Below are 22,284 nucleotides of genomic sequence, written 5' to 3' on the forward strand. Positions count from 1 at the left end.
GATTCGTTGTTTCCCATGATACTTGGGATGCATATTATGTGGCACCTAGGGCGATGCTCAATGATTCTCAGAGGTATGACGTTATCTTCACTTTGCGGTGTGCCTTGCAGATGTAGCGCTCCCCATAGCCCAGGGGCACAAGGACCGATCTTTCAGTCTCTCGAGTTGGCTGGTCCGTTATGCTTCTACCACCTCTTGCCACGTGTTGTGTGCCCCCATTCTGGGCAGTCTGGTGGTCGACGCCCATCGGAGGTAGCCACATGGCGAGCTTCGTAGCTTTGCAAATGAGACCACATACAGCTTGTCGACTTCAGATTTCTTGAGAGCGAGGTACAGGGTTCCGTAGGTGATTGGGCTGGTTAGAACAGCTTGCATGACTCTTTGGGTATCTTGTTCCTTCAGGCCACTGCATCAGTTGGTGACTCTCCTTACGAGGTGCAGGAGTTGGAAAATAGTGTGTTGAAGTCGAAAAAGTGGTGGCCCCTGGTCCGTCGCGGTGCAGGTGCAAGCCAAGTATTCGAAGCGAGGCGACATTCGGTATTGGGACCTCGTAGAGGGTGACACACGGGTGTGGTGCTTCATTGGTTGGAGGTCTTCCTCGTGTGCGGGCCTTGAGTACAAGTAATTCCGATTTTTCAGGTGCACAATGGAGGCCGCAGCTATTGAGGTCGCTCTTAATGGCGTCGACCGCTTTCTGAAGGCAGCTTTCTTGCTCTCTGGTGCTCTTGTCTCGTGTCAACAGCATATTATCGCCTGCGTAGATGGTGTGACGTAGGCCGGGTATGTTTTCCAGAAGCCAGGGGAGCGGAGCAGTAGTGACACGACAGGGCCTTGAGGTGTGCCCCTGTGTGGCAGCTCAAATTTTGTACTCTGTAGGTTGGATATCCCCACCATAGCCATACAACCGGTGATAAAGTTGCGAACATAGCCATAAATCTTGGAACCGCTGCTGGTATCTTCGAGATTTCGCAGTTAGGCTTTATGGCTAACATTGTCAAAGGCACTCTTGACATCATTGACAAGAACGGACGACTTGCTGTTCTTGCTCAGGCGGTCAACTAGATCTTCCTTCAGGAGTGAGAGGACGTCCTGCGTAGAAAGGAGCTGGTGGAATCCGACCATGGTGTCTGGGTAGTACCCATTGTCTTCAAGATGTGACACGAGCCGGTCATGTATCATATGCTCAAACAGCTTGCAAACGCACGAAGTCAGGGAAATTGGTCTTAAGTTCTCAACAGCTATGGGCTTGTTGAGCTTGGGTATCATGATCACCTCCGAATGCTTTCACGCAGCCAGAAGTTCTCCCTTCTCCAGCACTCGTTGTAGTACTGTAGGAAAGCAATCAAATTGGGTAGCTGTCGGAGGTGCTCGTTGACTATCCTGTATTTGCCTGGACTCGTGTTTCTCGTGAGCTTAGGAATGGCTGCTTGAAGCTCTGCTGGTGTGAAGAGCCTGTCAAGGTCGTTGTTGGGTATGCCTTCCTCTTGTTTGGGCTATGGTGGGATTGTCACTGATTGGACAGGAACGCAGAGCTTGTTGCATAGTTTGTTGAGTAGGTCTTCCTCCGAGCCATTGTAGTTGTGTGTTAGTCGACGGATGTGCTGCCGAGTAGGTCTTCCTCCGAGCCATTGTAGTCGTGTGCTAATCGACGGATGTGCTGCAGCTGCTGCATCTTGGTGGGGCCCTTGTCGAGGAGAGCGCGCAGCAGGTGCCACGTCTGCTTGGTGCTGAGCGTACCCTGAAGCTTATCGCAGAATTCGCGCCAGTTGTGTCTTGCTAGCTGTTAAGCATACTGTTGCGGCTGTTCTGTCAATGAGGAAATTCTCTTCCTGAGTGTTTTGTTTAGTTTTTGCCTCTTCCATCTCTTCAGTAAGGTTCTTCTGGCCTCCCAGAGGTGGATTGAGTGGGAGTCTATTGCGGGGTTGTCTTCGTTAAGTTGCATGACTTTGGTGCACCGTTGGGCAGTATCCAGTACCTTTGTGAGCCAGGCATCAATGTTTGCTATTGCGTTGTCATCGTTTCTGAAGGCGTTCCATTCTGTCATTACTGCTGTGCCAGTTTTGGTTGGTCAACATTCATACTCAGCGTCGAGTTAAACGATGTGGTGATCAGAACCAAGCGTCTCGGGGAGACAGGCCTATCGCACCTTCTTGACGTCGCGCGTAAGGTGAGGTCAGGGTTGGTATCTCTCAAGACGCTGTTTCTCACTCTTGTGGGCTGGAGCAGATCATTCCAAAACATGAAGCCGTGCTGCTGAGCAGCGTCGGGGACTCTCGTGCCTTTCTTGGTGGTGATGGCATAATCCCTAGGCTGTGTGAAGCGCGTTCAAGTCTCCTACGACCACGAGCCGGTGACCTCTCGTGCGTTTTCTGAGTTTTCTGGCGAATCTGCTAGAATATTTAAAAGTATCAATTAGTAATGTAATTTAATTACTTTTAGGAGTTATTTTGCGATCCCTGCCCTTCTCACCACAGGGCAATAATCCTGGTGGCTGCGGGTGCACGGGTGTGGTGAGTGCAGCCAGGCTGAGCTCCCAGTGCTTCCAGAGCAGTGTCTTTTCAAGTGTGAGGAAGCTTGCTTGAGAAAATATACACTGACTTCCGGCAGAAAGTGGTTGCTTTTGGGGGCGGTGCACATGACATATAGGGGAGGGGGAATCTCCTCTCCCACGTCTTTGCCACCGGAAGGTTCTGCTGTGTCTCGGTGCAAGTGTACCCAAGGACCCAAGTCGTGTTGGCGGCCAGATTAAGAGTGGTGAGGGAGGCAACAGAGAGATGCCAGCAGACTTTTGTGCATTTATGACCTTGATGTTGAAATTCCTTTAATAAAAGTGACGTGGCGTTGCTTGCATGCTTTGCTGGTGTGACCAGGCTGCTGCGAAGCTGGCTCGAGTCTGTGGAGTGCCTGACATACCCGTTTCGGTGGCCGCATGTGCGGGTGTGTCTGGTACCGAAGAGCCTGCTGGCCCTGTGCTCCTCAGCCGAGCCGTACTTGCTCGGGGTGCACGCTTCTATGGCCCACACTGCACTTGAGCTGCTTTCAGGACCGGTGCGTCTTCCCTTTGTTTCATTCTGCAGCTTGTGCAGCTCTTGCCTTTTTCCACACTCAGTAATTTTCACTGTAGCTGTAAACCCTATGGATTGCCAGAGTAATCTGGTCATATTTACTGTCTCGTTTTATCAGATTTGCAAAAGCCCATCTTTGAAAAACTGTTTTGATGACTGAGACACTTTAATGACTCACCATTTTGTTGAGGCAAAAAGTTCACCTCTTCACAGCTCTCCAGAATATACACCTTTTCGTGGTTCGCCTAAACAACGTGCAAGCAGCTGTCAAGGTTACTGCCCGTCGAGGCAGTATCTCATGCCAGCTACCATTCTCAAATACTTTTGTGAAGCTCTATTTTATTTATACACCTGCAAGGCAATTCAGGAGTTACAGAGCGGAAGAGGTAAACAACTTCATATGCCGCTTGAAAAACTCAGCATTCAGTGGCGACAGTTGCCAAAGGTTACAAGTGTTAGTGTGGCAAAAAAACCAAAATAACAACAGCAAAAAAACTTGCAAGCACCAGCTAAGCTCAGGCATAGGTGATTGCACTGTGTGGACCGGTGTGGTTGGATCCTGAGTGAGGATGGTTAAAGGGGTGGTTCCGTTCCACAACACCATTGTGACGAATTAGCACAAATGAAAAGGGACTGAAGCTATCATACAAGTTATCACTTGTGTTCAATTAACTTATATTAACGAGGAGCACTGCGTTGCAAATGAAGGCCACTCGTCCTGTTGTTCTGCGTTTCTTTGCTCTATGTATGGGCTCTTTCGCGGCTAAAATATGACATTTCAAATGAAGGTTAGAAAGAAGTTTTAACACATGTTCATCAGTGCAATACGGCTAACAACTTTTCCTGTTTTTCAGCAATGCTTTGAGACAGTGTAGCCTTTAGACTGTTCTAGCAAGCATGTGCCATGGTGCTCTCTCCTAGTTCCGTGCTGACAGAATAATATGACTTGTTATAAAGTTTAGTTTGTAGGTAGCACTCATCTTGTGTTTCTTACTTTCATGTGCGGTCTTTCCTGTGCCTTGAGGGAATTTTGTTGTCAAGCGACATCTTTCCCGGCCCTGTCAGTTTACTTCCTTATAGTTCCTCAAGAAAGTAAAACCTCTATTTAGTGCTTGTTTGTTGCCTCACTTTGTCCCTCTCTTTTGTGTATGCCGAAATTTGCAATGAATGTGAACCAACTCGCTCAACTATCAGCTTTACTGCAACAGGTAACAGGTATATGTGCAGCGCAACACAGACGAGGGACAAGATCAGGCAACACAAGCGTTGGACTCAGTACTTAACATTTATTATTTGCACAAACACAGAGTGACACTCTTTGCTATCTTCTAACCACCCCATCAAGCACCAGTGCGAATTGTCCAAAAATTATGATAAAAATTGAAAAAAATATGAAAGGTATTACAGTCGAACCCGTTTATAATGAACTCGAAAGTGCCGCGAAAACTGGTCGTTATATCAGTAGTTCGTTGTAAATGGACTCTCCCTCAAAAACATGCACTTAGCGACCACGCCGCTTTTTTTTTTCTGCGCATTTTTATTGAAAGTGCTAGCAACCCCTGCGGTGAGAAGTTAGGCATCTTCGCATTGTGAAGTGGTGCCCGTTGCGTGCATGAGTGAATTAAACCGCCTTTGCAGTGAACCGACACCATTTCACTGAACCGCGGTACTGCCACGTGAAGCCGATCATCCCTGGCTAGTTGTGTGCAGCGCGTCGCCTACTCGGCTCACGCCATCAGTGCCGGGCCGCTTGCATTTGTACGCGCGTTTGTGCGCTCTTTGTGCCCGCTTCACTTCGGACCGTGCACGGGTGCGGCGAGCGGCCTGCTCTTTCAGCGTGGCGAAGGCAAGCATTTTGCGCAACGCGCAATGCGCACTGTACGTCTCCGCGATGCTCTGACGGTCCTGCACAACAGGCGCGACGCGCTTGGGTTGCTGCCTAATAAAACACGCTGTATATGCTCGCTGTAAGTGCATCGACGTTTCTCGGTGCCCGTGCCGCTCAACACCAGTGAGATAGTTTCGTTTATACAAAGCAACGCGCACTTTCTCGCACGGCGCGGTGGCGGCAAACTTGCGAATGGCAAAGGCATCTAGCGCTTGTACTGCTGGTACCGCCGTCACCCCGAACAGTTTACGCCACACATGCAGCCAAGCCGATAGCTGCAGATGACTGTGATAAGGTTGTCGGCGATAAATCATGGCATGTTCATCGCCGGCCGCCACATCGCCTTTGCTCTCTTCTGATGGTTATCCATGAAGGAATTGCCGCAATCGCGCGGAAGTCATAATCATTGATCGGCCGGTCTCTGCCGTTAGACATTTTGCGGCACGTTGTGACGTCGACGCGGTGAACATTTAAGCGCCGAAAAGTTATCGCGATCATCGCTTATTGCATTTTATGGCTTCTTGCGTTCCAAGGCATAGGTTCATCGTAGGCGGTCGTAGCTGCAGAGAACGGCACCAGGAAAGGTTTCCGTGCTAAAGCTGACTGCAAGGCTTCATGCTGCCTCCTATTTATTTCTTTTTTTTTATTCCCCACTGCCATTCTGCCACTGAAGAAACGACTGGAAAGTGAGTGACCTCTCTCGTAGCGTCCGAAAGCAGCGCTTACGGTGCTCGCCGATTTCGGGTATCTTCATCATGAGTAAAGTGGAGCGGGGCACGCACGAGCGCGCGCCTCTCATGCTTTAGAAGGCCTACCTTAACATTTTTTCGCTTCGTATACGCCATATTTTTACCCCGACCGTGTCTGAAGTGTTCGATGTAAAAGTAAGAGGCTTTGAAAAATGCTCGCTATATGTGGACGCAATTTCAATGGGTAGCATAGGAAAATCATAAGTGCACCGAAATATGGTCGTTATAACGGATAGATCGTTAAATCTGGGATCGTTATAAGTGGGTTCGACTGTAATGGGTTAAGCTAAAGGTTCTATATGATAGAATGGATATTAAGGTATGTCAAATTTAAATTGGAGTCGCCAAATCGTAACCATGCGCTTTTTACGTGGCTTTGGCAGCGTGCGAAACACAAGGCTCACCTAAGGAATGCACCAGGGCACATGAATGCCGAAAACTAGGCTGGTGCAAATAGTAAATTTTAGGTTCGAAGCATATTCGAAGTGAATCCATCAACCATGTGAACAGTCAAATCCGTCATCATACAGGCCGATTTCCTTATTATGCACATGCGCCGAAGGTACTAGAGCACATAATTTTTAAACATATTTCTAGTTTTCTTGAAAACTAATGCTTAATTAGTCCCTTCCAGCATGGCTTTCGCCGTGGTTACTCTACAGCAGTGGTTCTCACTCATGGACGTTTCGGGGACCCCTTGTGGACTGGTCGAAGGGATCAGGGACCCCTTGCAGTGAGAGAAAAGGGGGGAAGGGGTTTCGATTTCAACAGTTTGTCACTAAGTTGTGCGGCCTGCATCCACAGTCAACCTGTTTGTAGCTACGTTTGCTCTTCAAATATGCAAGTCCAGAAAAAGCATGCCCACGTGCATATGTCGTAAAAAACTGCAACAAAATCTTTCCAGCCATCTCATGGAGAAGAGAAACATAAGTCAACTCCGTCGCAATGCGAAAACGTTATGCGGCGATGCATACCAAAATCAGAAGGAAACGCTGTCACGGGACATAGTGGGCCGCCAAAAAACGCATCTTGTTTTCGTGGTTTCTTTCGAGGATGGGTTTCGCGGACCCCCGCAAATGGCTTCATGGACCCCCTAGGGTCCGCAGACCCCCATTTGAGAACCACTGCTCTACAGTAACCCAGCTCATCGAAACTGTCCACGACTTAGCAGCGGCCCTAGACAGACATGACCAGGTCGACATTATATTTCTCGACTTCAAAAAGACATTCGACCGAGTCTCTCATCGAAAATTATTAATGAAGTTAGAGCCAATACTCAAGAACAGCACATTACTAGCTTGGATAGAAGCCTACCTCTCGTGTAGACTTCGTGGCTATTGACAACGTAACTTAGCGCGCCATTTCAGTCCTTTCAGGTATCCCTCAAAAGTCCGTTCTTGGTCCCCTATTTTTTCTCGTTTACAATAATGACATCGTTCAGAACAGTCCCGTTAAAATAAGGCTTTTTGCTGATGTTTGTATTATATACCGCGAAATTACCTCACTCCATGACCAGGTTACATTAAATAAAACTTTGGACCTAATTAAAACATGGTGCACAGACTGGCAAATGACCATCAACAAAACGAAAACTGTGGCAATGACATTTAGTTGCAAAAAGCACCCTATAACGTTTCCTTACTGTTTTTATAATGAACCTCTTGCAGTAGTAACTAACTACAAGTATCTGGGAGTCATCATCTCTCACGATCTTAGATGGAACTACCAGATTGACTACATACATGGCAAAGCGATGAAAAAACTCTGATACTTAAGGAGGCGTTTGAGTAAGTCTCCACCAGAAGTTAAGCTATTAGCCTATAAAACATTTATTCGGCCACTCCTGGAATACTGTGCAGCTGCTTGGGATCCATACACAAAAAGAAACATTTCAATATTGGAAAAAATACAGAGGAAATCAGTTAGGTTTATCTTTAACAAGTATAGCTGGGAGGCATCGGTCACATCTCCTCTAGAAACGGCTGAGCTCGAGAAATTAGCACTTCAGCGAATGAAACTTTTTTATCTTCTTTATCATGGACAGTTAGGTATCAAAAAGGATACATATCTAAAAGACGCCCACCGGCGGCCTACTTGGTCCCGTCATACTAAAAAAGTAGCCGTATTTTCTAGTCACACCAACATGTTCCAGCATTCTTTTTTCCCGAGAACTGCAACCAATTGGAATTTCCTCCCCTCAACTGTGGTGGAATGCCCGTCGCTATCATCCTATCTACAGGCCCTTCAATCCATAAGGCATAGCTCTGACGTAGGTTTACATGAACCCTGACACTCCTTTTTTTTTCTTTTTCCATATGCTTATGCATCCATGTTTTCACTGGTTATTTAAATATGTTGCTGCTTTGCTTGTATGAGTTTGTTCTATTCTTTTATTTCGTTCCTATTATTTTAATTCAATGTTTTTTATTGATGTTCAGTTGTGGCATCTCTCTTCATATATTCGCTAACAGAGGTTTTGTTGTTATTGCCGCAATGCCTCATATGTGTTTACTGTAACCATTTTTTTGTATTTACTTGTACCCACTCCTGCCTAAGGTCTGAAGATGAGACCGGCAGTATTGTAATAAAAAGAAAAAAATAGGGATTTGGTCAAATAATTTCGAATCGAATCCGAATTGTGTATATCGCATATTATTAAGAAAAAATTCGCATATTTGTCATGAGCCAACTAACCTGCACAATATTTTTAAAAATTGAAACAAGGCATCTGCAAATGTCATTCTTTTTGGTTCAAAAGGAAGTGGAAACAACTTTGAATAGTAGCAGGATTGGACTTTCGGTAGAATGCAAGTGATAACCTGTAAAATATGTTACGTTTTAAAATTTACTACAATTAGAACATATAAGCCGGTTAACAGGCTTTTAAACTTCAAAAACGACGAATCCATGTGAGGGTAATTTGTTCATTTAACCTTGAAGTGGGGCTTTGCGGCAGTGTGGATTTACCTTGGGTAGGTGTTTTCATGGCATAGCACTTCTGTGCCACAGTGAAACCACCTTTGTGGTTTCGAGATGTCTATTCATTCATTTCGAATACTTCGAAATTTAGAATAATTTAAATTTGTTTCGAAGCGAACTCGAATACTGTAATATTCGTTGAAATATTTGAACTGCTCAAATATTCCCAGAAGCGTACCGAAAACATATATAAAAGGGCTGGAATGGGTTGAGCTGAAGGTTGTATATAGAGTGGACATTAAGGTATGTGAAATTTGAAGTACGCTAAACGATTGAAAATATCTGACATGTTGACATCATGTCCTCCCCGCGTCACGCTCTCTTCCGGTCCTCCTTTCCGTTGCAGCAGCTGTGTGCCGGATTACACAGCATCACAGGACAAGGCTTGCATGGGGTGCACTTGCTCCGGTGCAATCGTGCCCTTCCTTCTCCCTTGCCCATATAAAAGAGCACACCCCCGCTTACGTCACCAGTGTTCTCTTCTGTGCGTGCCTTGAAGAGGTGCAGTGGGCTCACTGGCGTCGAAACGCATGACACCGCCGATGTCTCCTTGGGCGCAAGCACTGATCACTGACGCTGCATTAATCTCGACGGTCGTGACACGTGGTGCGCAGGAGTGTAAGCCGTTCTGCGCCCAGATGTCATGACCATCGAGATCAGTGTAACTTCTGTGACCACAGGTGACATCAGCAGCTTCACCTCCCCCATTGCTGCTTCCGTGCAGTGGGCCCACTACCCCTCTGTAACCACTGTAGCTGTGGCAAGGACGCAAGTGCGTGTGCTGCCCTCACTTCAACGACAGCGTTGGTTAGCCTGCTTATGTCAGCAGTTGTACTTCTTCAATAGTACTTCTTTTTGGGCAAGTTGGTTCACCATGGAAGAAGCAAGTACCAGCGTGAACAGACACCCACAAGAAAAATGACGTGCACACACATTCACTGGCTAGCAACTGGATTTATTGGCAAAAAAACACACCTTACAAATCCCAGATTGAAGCACGGAAAATAAAAAGGAATGAGGTAACAAGCTAAAGTGGTTGCTTGGGCGAGTTGGTACGACATACTTCACATAAAAAACAGCGCTAAAAACGGCGGACAAGAGAAAGAAGGACACAGACGGCGGCGCTGACTTACAACAAGATTTCCAGCATTGTGCAGTGGTCAAGCGTCACCGGGAACAGATGATACGCGAAATTCACGAGGCTGCGGAAATGGCTAGGCTGGGCGATGCGTGTGTCAGCAGGCCTTCAATTGCCCTATCACAAAAAGAAATTGATTTTCTTCAGAATGCTTACACACGTGAGGCTCATGGCGATGATTATGTTCCATAGGTTTTCACTGTTTTTATCTTTTTATTTGTTGTTCCTATATTTGTCAGATACTGTACAAGTATATATTGCGCGGTGCTAGCAAATAAATCTTGTTGTAAGTCAGCGCCGCCGTCTGTGTCCTTCTTTCTCTTGTCTGCCGTTTTTAGCGCTGTTTTTTATGTGAGGTAACAAGGTTTAAGCAGGCCAAAGGCGCAACACGCAGAACAGTCAACCAAGGGAAGACGTAATCTTTAATTTTCTTTTGCAATCTGAAATCTGATAGCCGCATCCAGAAGATAAAATTCAGCGTCAAAGAGAAGGGTTGCTAAAGCACTTGTTACCAAATTTTTTAATATGCTAGGCTTCTGGCTGTTTTGTGCGTTACTTTGTTGGCACGCTGTTATCTCATTTCTCTTTATTTGCCAGGCTTCACTCTGGCATTTATAAGCTATGTCATTTTGCCAGTAAATCCAGTTGTCAGTCAGTCAGCACTTGGTTGTTCGTGTCGTTTTTCTTGTGGGTGTCTCTTGGCGCTGTTACCTCCTTCCTCCAAGTTGCTCTTCTATGTGTGCCATGGAACTGAAAGAGGGCTAGTGGGCTCACCGATGTCGAATGTGTGACTCTGGAGTGTACTAGAATTGGGGAGTGACATCTTTTAGCCGCGAAAGAGCACAACACAAAGGAAAGAAACACACAACGACAGGACGGGCGGCACTTCCAACTGAATTAGACTGAGCGCAAACCCAGAAATAAATATACAGTGAAACCCCGGTGATACGAATCTCACCGGGCGACCAAAAATATTCGTAACATCCGAAATTCGTATCACCGGAAGGCATGGAAAATTAGCATGCGACAAAAGAAAGCTGGCGTACATTTTCATTTATTGTTTTTCAGGGCCGCAGCAACGTCAGGAAGAACCCTGAATGATTGTCAGTTAAGTTTTTAGATGTCGGCAATCGTACCATTACTCGTAAATATACGGCCTGGAATAACTGCCAGTTGGGCGTGTTGGTATAGATTCATGATGGTGAAGCGCTAAAAGAAACGGGGACTTACGAAGAACACAGGACGCAGCGCTACTAGCAACTGAGTTTATTTTGAATACAACGCCCTCATATATACAAAATGTACGTCATCACTAAAGCCAAAAAAACGTTAACACGTGATCATAAAAGAAATAAACAGGTGAGAGATAAAAACCGCGCATGCACCTCTACCAAGGCAAGAAATGCACTTCATTTTACGTTCTCCTTTCTACTTCATTTACGTTCTCCTTTTACGTTCTCCTTTCATTTTACGTTCACCTTTGAGCTACCAAAAGAATGTGAGATTCAGTTTCTAGATTTGCTAATTAAATTTCTGCCTGACAAGACGTGCTGGATGTACCACCCTAGAACGAAGAAACCGCTATTAAACTATAATTCAGCACATTCTAGACTAGTGAAGAATGGCGTTGCGACGTCATGCATCAAATCAGCGCTTACTAAATCGTGCGAGCATCTGGTGGATGAAAGTGTTTCGACCCAGGTTGACCGGTTAAAAGGAGCTAGTTTTCCAGATGAGTGCATCCTTTTGGCATGCGAAAAGAATCGCCGTCAGATAAAACAGATGAGGACACAGGCACGGGTCGGCGGGACTGAGGATGAAGGCGGAACAAGAACGAAGATAGCCGTTGTTCCATACATGCACAGCACGTCACACAGATTAAAGAAGATAGCGTCGAAGTATGGGGTACGTGTACTTTTCTCGGCCAAAAACAAGTTGGCTAAGATATGCCCTGCAGTGGAAAGGTTGGCAAACAAAAAACGTACTGAGACCAACCATGGGTGTGGCATCAGGCATGGAACAAAGTTTGTCGAATGCAGAAAGGATGTGGTATACGATGTCCCTTTTACATGCGGAAAGCATTACATCGGACAAACTGGCCGATGCGTAAATGTACGCCTTCGCGAACACGAAAGTTCATTGAAGGGGGCACCGTATTCACATCTAGCAATGCACTGTAAAGAGTGCACATGCAACCCTGACTTTGAAAAAACCACTGTTGTTGGTATAGATTCATACCATACAAGCACGCCGATCGAACTGTCAGGGAGATCGTTGAGGCTTATCAAATAAGAAAGAGTGGCAATGCTTGCGTTAGTCAGCCATCCATTTTGCTATCGGATTGTGAAGTTGCTTTTTTAGAGAGAACGTAAAATGAAGTGCATTTCTTGCCTTGGTAGAGGTGCATGCGCGGTTTTTATCTCTCACCTGTTTATTTCTTTTATGATCACGTGTTAACGTTTTTTTGGCTTTAGTGATGACGTACATTTTGTATATATGAGGGCGTTGTATTCAAAATAAACTCAGTTGCTAGTAGCGCTGCGTCCTGTGTTCTTCGTAAGTCCCCGTTTCTTTTAGCGCTTCACCATCATATACGGCCTGTACGCGCGTATTTAACTAATGAACCAGGTGCGTTGTGACCCGCCACAGCAGTAGCCCCTTCGAAATTTTAGCATGCTTTTTGCACGACTAAAGCGAAAGTAACAAAAGAAGTACTTTGGCGCGATGAATCAAGGCCACAAAGTTACAGAACCACGGTCCTGAATTATGATTTTGTTATCACGGAGGTGTTGGGGATGTTTTCTGGGAGATTTACGGCCGTGCCCGCACCAGTGCGACATCAACGGTCGCGCATGTTGACATTGTGAGGCCTGACTCCTTCGCCAAGACCGTCCTCGCCTTCTTTCGGTTCTCGTCCACCTTTCATAGAATGTCTGATGCACGAGGCAGGCACGTGAAAACACAGTAACAGCGACAGCAGCCCGCGTCGACGAGTTAGAAAAAAAAAAAAAACATGGCGCTAATGTCCTCTGTAATCTAAACGCGAAGGCACACGGAAGCACATAGCCTCAAAGATTCGCGCACACAATCTTGGAGGCTGTGACGCGCCTCTGAAGGTTTATTCTGACCGTAAGAAACGTGTTTTTCTTACACCGTGATTCTGACGATTTGGCGGTGCGGCGCGCATGCCCACGCTTGCGTGCCCGTGCTCGCACGTGCTTGTCGCGTCTTCCGCGACAGCGCGGACAGCACCTCTTCGTACCTGGGCGGTAGCGTACGTTCGTATCAAACGTCGCTGGGTGAAAATCGGTTCGCAGCAGCCGTACTCCATTACATTGCAGGCCAATGGGCCTTGGCCGGGACCAACGAAAAATTCGTATCACCCCGAAATTCGTATGAGCCGTATTCGTATCACCGAGGTTTCACTGTACAACATACACACATGCGCAGTCTCAACACCACCTTAGGCTATCCAGCTATCAAACAATCTCTTTTCCGATTCATGCAACGTCACCGACGTATCACTGACACACCTTTCTGCTTTCTTTCTTATGTAGTAGGCTTCCATCAACTCACGCGCAGTCTGATTCTTGCTTCTGCCTAAAATCTTGATCTCTTTAAAACGTGGTTGACACTTGCAGGTTTTGCAATGCATAGGCAAATGCGCCACGCCGTCCTTCATTAAATTCAGTTCATGCTCCCTGGCTCGTTCATTAATACAGCGCCCGGTCTGTCCGATGTAGGAGTTGCCACAAGAAAGGGGAATTTCGTACACCACGCCTTTGGCACATTTTCCGTACGTCGTGCCATGTTTCTTGCCGCATCCCTTTCGGCTCGCCTCCTCCCGAGCAGTTCTCGGACACAACTGAGCCAGTTTAGCGGGCGCGGAAAAGGCAACGGGTACCCCATACCGGCCTGCTACCCTTTTCAGGTTATGGGAGACCTTATGAACATAAGGAATCACAGCAGGTCTTACGGTTTCGGTTTCCTGTTCCCCCGTGGCAGCTCTGGTAGCTTCACTCTTAGCTTTCCGTAAAAGCGCTTCGGAGACAGCTGTCAATAACGAGTCAGGGAAGTTCGCAGCTTCAAGTCACTGGATCTGGTTATCGAATGATCCCTGCACCATGTGCGTGCACGATTTTTCGAGAGCAGACCCCAGGCAGAGCATAGCAATACCACGCTTGACTATTTTTGACTGGCAGGAGTCATACGGCATTACCCCTTTCTTTGCACGCGGAAAATATTGCCAACACGTTTGCCCGCTATGGAAGGTTAACCTCAAGTCTAAAAATTGCAGGGTGTTACAATGCGGCAGTTCTTGAGTAAAAACAAGGCCCTTTCCGTGAGTCTTAAAAATATTTAAAATATAATCGCAACGCCTCAAGGAGCCTTGTCTGTTAAAAAGAATTAAAAAGTAGGGGTGTGCGAATATTCGAAATTTCGAATATTTTTCGAATAGTGTTTGCTATTCGATTCGATTCGCACTGGAATTTTACTATTCGAACTATTCGAACTTCCCAAAGACAAATGCAGTCAACGTCCGGTTGAAAGTGACCCCTTCAGATTTTCAATATGCTTCGCCTCATTACACTCTCGTATTGCGGCGAAGCTGCCTTTCAAGCTCCGTTACGGTCGAACTTAGCCAAGAGACAAAGTCCGATTGGAAGTGGTCCCTAGATTTTCAATATGCTTCACCTCATCAAACCCTCGTATCGCGGCAAAGCCGCCTTTTAAGCTCAGTTACGGTCGAACTTGGGCAAGAAACAGTCAACATCCGATTCGAAGTGGTCCCTAGATTTTCAATATGCTTCACCTCCTCACACCCCCGTATTGCGGCAAAGCTGCCTTTCAAGCTCCGTTACGGTCGAACTTAGCCAAGAGACAGTCAACGTCCGTTTGAAAGTGGTCCCTAGATTTTCAATATGCTTCACCTCATCACATCCCCGTATTGCGGCAAAGCTGCCTTTCAAACTCCGCTTCGGTCGCAAATTTATTAACTCAAGAAAACGCTGGTTCCAATATGGAGATGACAGATGTGGCAGAGTTGGGGGCTCAATTAATGCTGTTTTGGACCTGAAATTTTGGCAGGAAGTCGGAAAAATCAGACGCCGAAGCTTTTTAGCATCCAAAATTTCAGATGTTCTTATATATCGACGTCTACGAGGCAGATTTGGAACTCAGGACTTGAAGGGAGCACACCCTTGTCCGCCTCATCAGTTGGACTTCCACAGAAGTTGAAAGAGGAGGAGAGGCTGAGGAAATGGCATCTCTGCCTATCACGTGTAAAGTGTTGTCGGCAACACTTTGGTTGCACCAAATACAATTCGGTCTCTACATTGCCTCATTCTTGATAAGAAACACAACTATAAAATATGGCCTCACCAGCGCTTCATCAACCTAGCGAAAAGAAACACTTTCATGTTGCTATCTCATCTCACAAGAACATACTTAGGGATTCTCTGCAACTTTTTCTGTAATTTCACTTCGAATTATTCGAAAAATGTTCAAGAAATATTCGAAAATTATTCGAAAATTATTCGATTCGATTCGCACTCAATCTTTATTATTCGAATTCGCTTCGCACCCAAAATTTTGCTATTCGCACAGCTCTATTAAAAAGTCATCCATATACCTAAAAGCCTTAGCAACGCTTAGAGTGCTGTCCAGATAAAAAGCTTCCTCGAGCAACCGGTCAACGCTAGATAAAAATATATTGCACAGCAGCGGCGCAATGCACGATCCAATGCAAATGCCGCGTTTTTGCAGAAAAAGCTGCTTGTCAAAACTTATAAAAGTACTGCTCAGGTAGGCTTCCAATAGAGTTAAAAAGTTGTCTAGCGTAACACCAGCTGCATTTTGAAAGGGTATGACGCCGCTTTCTTCTATGCAGGTCCTCACCGCAACAAAAAGTTCACTATGTGGAATTGAATAAAAAAGGTCTTCCACATCTACTGAAAAGGCGTTACTAAGCGAGTGCTCATTATCTGACAAGAATTTCACTATGTCTTTCGAACTGCTAGTGAAGAAGGGGTCTTTAATCTTAACACACTTTAGCACCTTCTGTATGTGCTTACTGAGTAAAAGTTGCCATGTGTCCCGTTCGCTCACTATACTTCTAAAGGGTACATCGATTTTGTGTGTTTTAGCACTGAAAAATACGTTTAACGTGGTAGCTTTCATTTTGCCAATATTTGTTGCCAACTTTTCCAAATTCAGGTCTTTACATAGCCTGGCAACCTTACTCTTTACCCTAGATTCAGATTTCTTTACCTGAACAAAATTCTTAGCTATAGCATCTGCTGCCTTCACATTAAACACTCCTCTGGGCAGCACTACAAAACACCCCTCTTTGTCTGCTTCCAGAATTACAATGTTCTTTTCTCTACAAAACGCTACTGTCTTTCGCATAACCTCAGCTTTATGGCTTAGCCTAGTCCCTGAAACGCATTTTTCCAGGCTGTCTACACCATCTAACAGACACCTTTCTTTATCCTCTGCTGAGGCTTTACCGGCCACATATCTGTTAAGTGCCGCTAGTTCATGCACAGGAACACTGACATCAATGCAGTACTTAGGTCCCTTGGAAAGAAGTGTTGATGAGTCCTCCGGTAGGCTCACGTTTCCTAACGTCACCACATTCGTTGATTTCCCCGTTGCTTTACTGTCCCTGCAAACCTTACAACTTTGTCCTAGAATTTGCTTCCACCAGTACTCCGTCATATGATGGATGATGCGTCTGGACGTTCTTAGCTTCTTTTCAGCTACCCATGGAACATCATTCTTCAGGTGGGTAATGCGTAGCCAGTCATTAAGTAAGCGGACTTGTCTCCACAGTTCTGAACGCAGAATTTTGCACAGGCGAGCACTGTGTCCCCTGGATGGTGTAACATGACCAAAGAGAGAACTCACTTCAGGCGGCGTAAGTCCTTTCCTCACGCAGAAACCAATGTATCTTGCACGGCAGGTGGTTGCAACGATGGAACTGACGATCTTGTCGATACTAGATAGCAAGCTCGCAGAAGACACACACGAAGACAGGCCAGTTGCACTAGAAATATGTTTTAACAAGACTGTTTGTTGGCCTAGTTGGTACTTGCTTAGTGACATCTTTTAGCCGCGAAAGAGCACAACACAAAGGAAAGAAACACACAACGACAGGACGGGCGGCACTTCCAACTGAATTAGACTGAGCGCAAACCCAGAAATAAATATACAACATACACACATGCGCAGTCTCAACACCACCTTAGGCTATCCAGCTATCAAACAATCTCTTTTCCGATCCATACAACGTCACCGACGTATCACTGACACACCTTTCTGCTTTCTTTCTTATGTAGTAGGCTTCCATCAACTCACGCGCAGTCTGATTCTTGCTTCTGCCTAAAATCTTGATCTCTTTAAAACGTGGTTGACACTTGCAGGTTTTGCAATGCATAGGCAAATGCGCCACGCCGTCCTTCATTAAATTCAGTTCATGCTCCCTGGCTCGTTCATTAATACAGCGCCCGGTCTGTCCGATGTAGGAGTTGCCACAAGAAAGGGGAATTTCGTACACCACGCCTTTGGCACATTTTCCGTACGTCGTGCCATGTTTCTTGCCGCATCCCTTTCGGCTCGCCTCCTCCCGAGCAGTTCTCGGACACAACTGAGCCAGTTTAGCGGGCGCGGAAAAGGCAACGGGTACCCCATACCGGCCTGCTACCCTTTTCAGGTTATGGGAGACCTTATGAACATAAGGAATCACAGCAGGTCTTACGGTTTCGGTTTCCTGTTGGGGAGTGGCTCTACTGGAGTGGGCGACAAGCAGTGAAGGTGAAGCGAAAAACCGCCGAAAGTTTGTGGTGGCACTGCAGTCGCCTTCACCTGAAGCTGCCGTCTGCTCCAGCGGTTGGAGCAGTGGCCATAGTGGAGCTCTGGCGAGAGCGCCGAGCTGTCGTCTGCTCGACGCACTGCCGCTGGCACATTGTTTATAATGTTTGTTCGCTAGCTTCTTTCTTTTAAGCTTGTTGGCACGCAAAAACAATCAAACGAAATGAAGGTAACACTGTCATTATTAGCTACAAGCAGGGTACCTATTTAGCGAAAGAAACGTATGCGTTCCTTTAGTTGAATTGTTCCTGAGATGCGGTGGGATGCCGTTCACGGCTTCGCACGAAAGCTGCGGGCTACACTAGAGACGCGACTAATGCACGGCTACCAGGCTGCCGCGCGTGGCCATTACCATGGCAACAACAGCGGTAACCATGGTAACCTTCAGGTGAAGGCAATGGTGGTGCCACATATATTTTCAGAAAAAAAAAACGCCTCAGCGTGGAGCCCTGTGTGGACCCAGTCCCCCATTCTAGTACATTCTAGTGATGCTGCCAGCGTCTTCTTGAGCACGAAGGAATAAAGCAGGGAAGCCAACACCAGTGGGCGAGTGCCACTACCAGGCACCTAGGTCGAGGATTAGGGATGCATTCTTTTACAGTGAAGCGGGCTTAGTCTGGCATGGGCTGTCGTCGTCGTGATTAGACATATATAGTCATGCAGGTCACGTGACCAGAGGGGGACTGAATAAATAAAATAAATGTTCACGATGATGCTAGCCTCACATACACTTGCGTGCTTATAGCTTCACTGTCCGACGGTTTTCACAGCGGGGAACTGGCTGCTTTTTCATAGGTAAAGCATGAAAAAAATGTGGGCAACTTGCAGTAGTAGTGCAAAGTTAGACTAAGAGCAGAGCTTGTAGCCAACCTAGCTTCTGTCGGGTTCTAGAAGCTTCACTAAGGCATTGCTAAGTTTGGCTAGACATTGCAAGGCTTTGCTGTACGGAGCATAGAACTATATTGCTTGGCAAAGTGTTGTGTCTATGTGGACGATTAATTATCATGTTCCTTATTAGATTGCCCTTAATTAGCAAGTTCTCAATTACAATGGTCTTAATTAGCAAGGTCCTAATTAGCAATATCCCAATTAGACGACGAAAAATAGCACTGAATTAACGGGGACACAAGAAGAGGACACACAACACAGGCGCTATTGGTGCCAACACAGGCACAACACAACACATTCATTCAGCGCTATTTTTCGTAGTCAGTATGTACCAACAAGCCCAAATGCATACCTGCCAAGTCTCCCGGATGACCTGGGAGACTCCCGGATTTGGAACCGTTCTGCCGGTTGTACGGGTCATAGGAAAATCTCCCGAAAATCCAGTTTTGCCCCGCGCGTCCAGTGCTTTGTCAGGTCACATGAGCAAAGTTGTCTGGCCACATCCTAAACGTGTTATAGGTTATATCAGCGGTTAATATTTCGTAGATGATGCGTTTGTGTGCACACAAATCTTGCCCGACGAAATAACTGGTAAGCAAGCGACGACAGGCCTCGCACGCGGAGCGATGTTATTGCATGTGCCCTTCGTGCGACGGTGACGGCCAGGTCGTTATATCTCTGCTTCAACCGCGTTCGCACCTATCGCTAGCGCGCTTTCACTCGCACGTGAAACAGACGATGCGTAGACGATGTTATCGGTTTGGACTCTGTACAGATCAGCGGCGACCGCAAATCCCGCTGACAGTGTCCATATAATTGCTGTCGCTGTACCCCCCCCCCCCTCTTATACTTTATACCCCCCTTCCCCCCCGTTCAGTAGATCTCCCGGATTCTGTTTCTCCAAACTTGGCAGGTATGCAAATGTTAGAAATCCCAATTGGAAATACCTTACTTAGCTAGGTCTTTTATTAACATTTAGCCTTATATTAACAATAATTCACAAGGTCTTAAGAAAAAGACGAAAAGAGCGCGCACCGGTCGAGCAACACACTAGAAGGTGGAGGCCGATCATGATGATGATAGTTTTTGTTCACTCTACACCGCCTAACGTTGAGCCTAAACAGCTCCGCTGTTAAAACACTCGTCATGTGGTGCATACCAGATAAGCAAGAGTGTCAGGGAATCAGGCCATTCAAAGGTCTCTTTCTTTTTGATGTAGTGAAATAGATGTTCGGCTGACACATATCTATTATCCCTCATCTGTGCTGTGCTGAACATATATCCACAAAGTGTTAACTCACCAACTCGCGCAATTTGCTGTGTCGACTCACAGCATATAGTATTTAAAGGGACACTAAAGGCAAATATTAAGTCGACGTTGATTGTTTAAATAGCGGTCCAGAAACTTCGTAGTGCTACTTTTATGCCAAGGAAGTGCTTATTTTGAAATAAAATCACGTTTTAGTGGTCCGCAACGCGTTAGCGCAGTTCAACTCACCCGCCTGAAATCCGACTTTCATACGTCACTGCTGCCGTGCCCAACGTTGCCCGCCTTTACTGCGCGGCAGCCGACACTAGTAGCAGCAGAGCGAAAGTAGCGGGACCTACAGCAGCAACAACGGCCATCGAAGCTTGCCGCAATCGCCGCAATGGATGTGGACGGAGAACTTGACAACGAGACATTGGCTCGTGACGCTGGGCTCCAATTCAGCGACTTAGCCACTTCGAGCATAAGGGTTCATTCCGCGGCACCCAGTGAAAAGACACACCGGTTTCCTTACTGCAGCACTGGCGTTGTGCACCATTCGGGCATACGGCAACATCACATGCATGCGGCATTTTGTCAAACTTTCTGTCAGAGCGACTTTCACGAGTGCGCAAACACATGCGGTAGTACGCGATCCCGAAACTACCACTGAGACGTGACCGCATGAGCGAAGCAGGGCGCCAGGCGAAGCGCAGTTCGGCGAAAACGGAACCTTTGAACCACGTGCGCCGTTCCCCATGGCAACGCCACAGAGGTTCTTTTTTCCATGAATCAAACGGAAATGAACAAACAGCATTTTATTACGTCTTTTGATGCGTGGAAGGTTCTTTTTTTATTGCTGCTAGTTTGATTACTAGCGATTTATTGTAGGCAGACTCTCATACGTCATCGGGATCACTTCGAAAATGTCCCACTCATGGCGCTCATCATGTGATACATTTAGCTTAATTTCTCGGTAAGTAGGGCACTGCTATTGATAATGTTGCCATTTTAGAAGTTGTCATACATTGAGATTTCACTCTGACATAAGTTGTTATTTGCCTTTAGTGTCCCTTTAAGCACAAGTTGGGATTTGTTGAAACAGTGACCCTCTAGGACAGTGGGCAACATGGATTCTACAAAGAGAAATCAACACTGACAGCACTAGTTTTAATTTATGCTCAACCTGGAATTGATGCCATTTTGCTGGACTTTCAAAACGCGTTTAACTGTGTTTGACATTGAAAAACCTTGTTAACACTTAGTGGGATACTAAAGAATGATATGTTAGTTTTGTGGCTAGAAGCTTTCTTGTACTGCCAACAAAAGTGTTTATCAATGGACGATGATTGCTCAGCTCTTGCAGCTGCAAGCAGTGACTGGTCAACAACGAAGGAATCTCATTTAACACTTTCAGCAGCTACTCCCAAACCCGATGAAAACTCTCCTCTCTTCTGAATAAAATTCTTTGCTGGGCGTGTTGGTTCATAGCAGAGCAATGCACAAGCTGATTTTTCAGTCCCGAGCCCGAACGTGTCGTACTCCGGCCGGCCTGAGCCTTGCCCGGTGTTTTCAAACATGGCCCGTACCAGGCCTGGGCCTGAAAAGGTTGGGGCGTGGCCCAACCCGGCGAGGCCTGGTTAAGCCAGCTTAGCCTTGAACATAAGCGAGGCATTGTTGAAAGTTGACAGTTTTACAAGCATAAAGGGGATCATCTAATTCTCCGTTATTGTGAAGATACCACAACTAGAATATTTTCTGGAGACATTTGTGAGAACTTGTGACAGTGTCATAATTTACTCTGGCGTTTTATATATCTTCGGCTTACTGTGCCCGTAACACATTTGTGAAATAGTTTCAGGATGATATAAGCGAAGGCATGGCTGGCTGTCTCATGTACAAAGCGCTAGTCATGTAATATTGGATTTCAAGGAACCATTGCACCAACTTATGAATGCTGGTTCGCCACATCCCTTCGTGAACTGCGTTCATCGCACCGGTTACCAGTTCGTGAACTGGTTCAGCGCAGGCCATCTCGTTATACCTCATGGTGATAAGTTGCACAGTGCTACTGACCAGTGGAGATGTGCAATTTTTACAAGATACACAAAAGCATCGCTGACCCGAAATTACACAAGGGCGGGTATTAAGTAGTTTCACGAAGTTATACATAGCATACCCGCGCATATTACCGACTTTTATGAGGCCTGGGCTCTCACAATCCCGACTCAGGCCCGAGCCCGGCCCGGGCCCAATTCAACAAATCCTTACGCGGCCTGAGCTCGGCCTTCGGGCCGGTCCCGTGCAATGCTCTAGTTCATAGTCTGGAATAGATTTGAGCGCAAAAAGACTAGACACAAGAAGACAAGAGAGCGCTCGTTCAGTCGTCTTGTGTCCAGTCTTTTTGTGCTCAAATCTTTTCTAATCCCTTCTCTCCCTCCAAAAGTTATCTCTACACA

The 22,284-nt window shown here is 46.3% G+C and overlaps 1 protein-coding gene across 2 annotated transcripts in view; it reads left to right on the top strand.

The window, feature by feature from the left end:
- LOC119384074 (DENN domain-containing protein 2D) overlaps positions 1–22,284 on the top strand; it is a 184,981-nt gene that overhangs the window by 115,951 nt on the left and 46,746 nt on the right. For both annotated transcript variants that reach the window (XM_037652354.2, XM_037652355.2), the window contains exon 12: positions 2,871–3,048. In XM_037652354.2, the coding sequence (XP_037508282.1) occupies positions 2,871–3,048 (178 nt within the window). The remainder of the gene's footprint in view (positions 1–2,870; positions 3,049–22,284) is intronic.

The sequence above is a fragment of the Rhipicephalus sanguineus genome, chromosome 2 (assembly GCF_013339695.2).
Source record: "Rhipicephalus sanguineus isolate Rsan-2018 chromosome 2, BIME_Rsan_1.4, whole genome shotgun sequence".
NCBI lineage: Eukaryota > Metazoa > Arthropoda > Arachnida > Ixodida > Ixodidae > Rhipicephalus > Rhipicephalus sanguineus.